General features: G+C 37.1%; 1 protein-coding gene across 1 annotated transcript in view; it reads left to right on the top strand.

Annotated features, from left to right (window-relative positions):
* Positions 1–4967: 4967 nt before the first annotated feature.
* Positions 4968–6032, top strand: part of LOC310650197 (histone deacetylase 9-like) — a gene marked incomplete at both ends in the record, with an annotated part of 188845 nt that continues 187780 nt past the window's right edge. Inside the window, one exon of the mRNA XM_083379028.1 lies at positions 4968–5079. Coding sequence (XP_083235154.1) covers positions 4968–5079 — 112 coding nt within the window. The remainder of the gene's footprint in view (positions 5080–6032) is intronic.

Raw genomic sequence — 6032 nt, 5'->3', positions numbered from 1 at the left:
TAATTGCTTCAAAATGTATTCTGGTTCCTTGGTCCAAAAGTCATTTGGAGACACTAAAAGCTGGAAACTGCACTTTTCCTGTGCAGTCAGTAAGATAGGATGTTCTAACATATCCCTAACTTTATTTTCCACATTCTGATTCTTTATTTCTATCTATGTCAGCAAGTACAGATATCCCTGCTCCCCCTTGATCAACCCCAAATTAAGTGACTCATAACGAGAACATCTCACATTAAATGCACTGAAAACTTACCAGAGATTCCACTCCTGAAATGGGGAATGCGTTAAAAAATCTTCCTAGGACCCAAGATCACTTTAGCTGAATTTCAAACTTAATTTAATAGCTTCCCTTATTCATCAAGATACCATTTTAAGTCTTTTGGGATTAGCTTCAATTTGGTTTCCACTTTTATAAAATATTTTATTGTTGATAAGCCTTTCTTTCTGCTTAAAAATAACTGTAGGCTTTGGCAAACTAAAGATGTTGGCAAGTCTAATAAGGATCAAAGATGATTCCAAGGCAATGGAAACACAGCTCTTTATTACATCAAACTCCTGTAATAAAAAAAGAGGTGGGGATTACAGGTGAAACTCGAAAAATTAGAATATCATGCAAAAGTTCATTTATTTCAGTAATGCAACTTAAAAGGGGAAACTAATATATGAGATAGACTCATTACATGCAAAGCAAGATAGTTCAAGCTGTGATTTGTCATAATTGTGATTATTATGGCGTACAGCTCATGGAAACCCCAAATCCGCAATCTCAGAAAATTAGAATATTGTGAAAAGGTGCAATATTCTAGGCTCAAAGTGTCCCACTCTAATCAGCTAATTAAGCCATAACACCTGCAAAGGGTTCCTGAGCCTTTAAATGGTCTCTCAGTCTGGTTTAGTAGGAATCACAATCATGGGGAAGACTGCTGACCTGAGAGTTGTGCAGAAAACCATCATTGACACCCTCCATAAGGAGGGAAAGCCTCAAAAGGCAATTGCAAAAGAAGTTGGATGTTCCCAAAGTGCTGTATCAAAGCACATTAATAGAAAGTTATGTGGAAGGGAAAAGTGTGGAAGAAAAAGGTGCACAAGCAGCAGGGATGACCACAGCCTAGAGAGGATTGTCAGGAAAAGGCCATTCAAAAGTGTTGGGGACTTTCACAAGGAGTGGACTGAGGCTGGAGTCAGTGCATCAAGAGCCACCACAAACAGATGGATCCTGGACATGGGTTTCAAATGTCATATTTCTCTTGTCAAGCCACTCCTGAACAACAAACAACATCAGAAGCATCTTACCTGGGCTAAAGAAAAAAAGACCTAGTCTGTTGCTCAGTGGTCCAAAGTCCTCTTTTCTGATGAGAGCAACTTTTGCATCTCATTTGGAAACCAAGGACCCAGAGTCTGGAGGAAGAATGGAGAGGCACACACTGCAAGATGCTTGAAGTCCAGTGTGAAGTTTCCACAGTCTGTGTTGATTTGGGGAGCCATGTCATCTGCTGGTGTTTGGTCCACTGTGCTTCATTAAGACCAGGGTCAACGCAGCCATCTACCAGGAGATTTTGGATCACTTCATGCTTCCTTCCGCAGACAAGCTTTATGGGGATGCTGAGTTCATTTTCCAGCAGGACTTGGCACCTGCCCACACTGCCAAAAGCACCAAAACCTGGTTCAATGATCATGGGATTACTGTGCTTGATTGGCCAGCAAACTCACCTGACCTGAACCCAATAAAGAATCTATGGGGCATTGACAAGAGAAAGATGAGAGACATGAGACCAAACAATGCAGAAGAGCTGAAGGCCGCTATTGAAGCATCCTGGTCTTCCATAACACCTCAGCAGTGCCACAGGCTGATAGCTTCCATGCCACGCCGCATTGAAGCAGTAATTGCTGCAAAAGGGGCCCAAACTAAGTTCTGAGTACATATGCATGCTTATACTTTTCAGAGGTCCGATATTGTTCTACGTACACTCCTTGTTTTATTGATTGCATGTAATATTCTAATTTTCTGAGATTGTGGATTTGGGGTTTTCATGAGCTGTACGCCATAATCATCACAATTATGACAAATCAGGGCTTGAACTATTTTGGTTTGCATGTAATGAGTCTATCTCATATATTAGTTTCCCTTTTTAAGTTGCATTACTGAAATAAATGAACTTTTGCACGATATTCTAATTTTTTGAGTTTCACCTGTATATCTCACAGATCCACCTGCCATCTTGGGGGGTGGGGGATTTGACATCCCTTCTTACTAATAAATAACAGCAGCAGCAGCAAAAACAACAATAACAATAATTGCGTTGGAAGGGACATTGGAGGTCATCTAGTCCAACCCCCTGCTCAGGCAGGAAACCCTATATCATCTCAGACAAATGGTTGTCCAGCCTCTTCTTAAAAACTTCCAGGGTTGGAGCATTCACAACTTCTGGAGACAGATTGTTCCACTGGTTAATTGTTCTAACTGTTCAGGAAATTTATTCTTAGTTCTAGGTTGCTTCTCTCTTTGATTAGTTTCCATCTTTTACTTCTTGTCCTGCCTTCCTGTGCTTTGGAGAATAGCTTGACTCTCTTTTCTTTGTGGTAACTCCTGAGATATTGGAACACTGCTATCATGTCACCCCTAGTCTTTCTTTTCATTAAACTAGACATACCCAATTCCAGCAACCGTTCTTTATATGTTTTAGCCTCCAGCCCCCTAATCAACTTTATTGCAGTTTTCTGTACTCTTTCTAGAGTCTCAACATCTTTTTTACATCGTGGTGACCAACACTGGATGCAGTATTCTAAGTGTGGTCTTACCAAGGCATTGTAAAGTGGTATTAACACTTCACGTGATCTTGATTCTATCCCTCTATTAATGGATAATCCTGTTTTAGATGCAGATGCAAGCAGCTTAGCACCATTTTCTAAAACACATTTTTTTAGACCACTGTAATCTTTGCAGAGCAAACATGGGCACTTAATAGTTGCTGGTCAGCATGATAGGTCTTTAGATAAAGGAGAAAAAAATGGGAAGTGGAATTTGAAAATTGCTTCCAGAGTATGGCTCCAATGTTAAAATCCACTGGCCTATCAAGATAATTGGCTGCTAAAGCAAAAATGTGCTTGGCTACAATTCAGTCAGTAGTTGTTTCCAGTTATCCTTCAAACACTTCTATCCATTTTTATAGCAAAGGGCCAATGAGAATGACAGCCAGAAATATACTGTGTGATAAAATGGGAAAAAGTATGATAAAATGGGGAAAAGTAGATAACTTCTGCCTACCATATCTTTCTGCCTACCATAACATCTGCCTACCATATCTGTTTTAAAGTGAATATATTTCCAAGAATATATCTATTGATTAGATCTAATTAACTAAGGGCTGTAGAGCTGGGCATTCTCTATTAGTTTTACTCCATCATTTAATATGATTCAATTATCCATAGGTTTGTCCTGTTTTCAGATGTATGTTCCATCAATATGATTCAAGGACTGTAAGATATGGTAGGCAAAAGTTACTCACTTTTTCTCATTTTATCACACAGTATATTTCAGTATATCATTTCTGTTGTCATTTTGCTATAAAAATGGATAGAAGTGTTTGAAGGATGTTTTGCTATACATTTGCGTAATTAGTATGGATGGAAAGCCATGCTTTCTTCCAGGTGGCTCTGACTGGTTGTATTGAGGAATTGTTTGCACCATGTCCTATTAATTACATGGCTCTCCTAGATTTAAATATGTTCCATTTTCATTTGTCTATTGTTTAAAGATTCCGATCATATGGAAGTTGTCTGAACTAATGCTAAAATGTCTGCTTATGTAGAATTCCCATATTTTATTAATGACATAGTCACAACAATTGGCAGTCCATTTTACTTCTTCTTCTTCTTCTTCTTCTTCTTCTTCTTCTTCTTCTTCTTCTTCTTCTTCTTCTTCTTCACTATTTTTTTTCTTGTAAAACCTTTTAACACAGAACAGTTGATCCATTCAATCTCCATCAGTTAGTTATTATTAAAATTAAAACTTGGTGCCGGGAGCCATAAGTATAAAATCCACCTTTGAAACAATTGGCAGCTTTCTCAGAATATCTGAAAGAAATAATTATAGATAAAGTAGAAATTGTGTCGACACACATAAGGAAAAGAGTTTATCCATTTAGAACCTTCCTTCCTTCCTTCCTTCCTTCCTTCCTTCCTTCCTTCCTTCCTTTCTTCCTTTCTTTCTTCCCCTCCTACAGAAAAGAATTCCATTGCGTGTTAGAATATGGAACACACTTTGTAGTGAGTTTGATCCAGGGGTTTCATTGATTGGCAGGTGCTTTGTAGAGTTCCAGTGTTAAAATTTTCTAGCCCAGCTGGAGTTGCCATAGTATGGGATTTTCTGGAAGTCAATTAATGTACCATAACACTGAGCCATATCACTGTTAAAGTACATTTGGAATTCTGGGGTGAAGCATTGGGAAGACCAATGTTATACTAGCTATGCTAGCTATGTTAAAATAAGTGAATTGATATCAAGGTTGGCTTTTATTCTGTTTAACAGATTGAATACCTCACATTTCTTAGATTTTGCCCTCTCTAATGGCTATCTTAAAGATGTATAGATGTTCTGGTTTTCAGGTACTTTTCCTTTCAAAATTCTACCATCTGTCTTAGCATCTTATTTCTTTTGGATATTTTTTTTAATCATGTAGGGATTCAAAACCAATCCCAGAGTTGACAAGAGATGTTCAGTAGCTTGTGTGGGCAGGTGTGAGCATTTTTGTTGGATAGATTTATGGAATAAATCTTAAAGTTGGACTTCAGGTTTGTTTACTTGAACACTGAACTAATAAGTTTAATTTCTTGATTCATTTCTTCTAGTATTCATTGTGATCTCCTGTCACATTTTTACCATGTTTCTCTCCTGACAATAGCAGGTCCTGAAGCAACAGCAGTTACAGCAATTGCAAGTGTACCAGGGTCAGACTGCTACAATTGGCATGGTGCATTTAGATGAGCACCAGCCTAGTGCCAGGACACAGACTTCCTTGACAACTTGTCTATTACCTCACTCAACCATGGATCAGCCTATTCAACAAACCTCCATGACGGGTAAGAGTCCCTAAAAATTCCCATAATAGTCAGAATACATGTACAGTTCATGTAGGATCAACTGATTTAAATACCAAAAATGCCTCTGGTTGTTACAGTAATTCAATCCTTTTTTACCCTCAGTACTATGTATTAGTGCCACTGATAATGGATAATATTCACACATTTAAAAATTAATACTGTTGAGAAGTTCAGGCAGCCAAGAAACAGGTGCCTTTTGGATGTCCTCCAGCCTATTTCTATCTAGCCCAAATTATATTTTGTCTTTTTCTCCCATCCCTGTCCTTGTTGAGACCATCACCATGTTGAAATGAAACTCTTACAAAAAGCATGATTATAATATATATTGCTGAAATCTGCATTTAGGAATGTCACAATGTATGCCAAAAGTGTTATTTTCCAATATAATAAACACATTCAAAATTATCAATTTCTTTAACTTTATGTTTCCTTTCAGCAAGGAATGATTGATGTGTGTTGTATTTCATATAAAGGTACTGTATTTGCTGAGCATAGAATGGAGTCTTTTGAGGATTACATTGTCTTTAGCTTCATAGTACGAAATATAAACAGTGTAATGGCCCTTAGGATGGTCAATAAATATTAGCTGTGATGTAGAAATTCAAATTCAGATCGGATTCATAGATTCTAATTTCTAAAATAAATGAACAAGCTGATTGAACCACTAGATTGTATACAAAACTACTAAATTGTTTTGGAAGATTCAATTTCTGTGCACATGCAAAAATGGTTTATTCAAATATACTGGGAAGATAGAAGTTGATAAAATTTCTGAAATTAAGTAGAAATGCAAATTAAATTGAATTATATGTTTAAATTAAACTTATTTAAATTGAAGTTTTTGCATTGTATATTGCATGATTTACACAACCATTATATTTCTTTAACTACCATAAGATGCACAATATTAAAATTGGGCCTATGTTACAGAA

The sequence above is a fragment of the Vipera ursinii genome, assembly GCF_947247035.1.
Source record: "Vipera ursinii genome assembly, chromosome: Z".
NCBI lineage: Eukaryota > Metazoa > Chordata > Lepidosauria > Squamata > Viperidae > Vipera > Vipera ursinii.
Note: the sequence above shows the minus strand (reverse complement) of the source record. Positions and strands in the feature narration are given on the sequence as shown.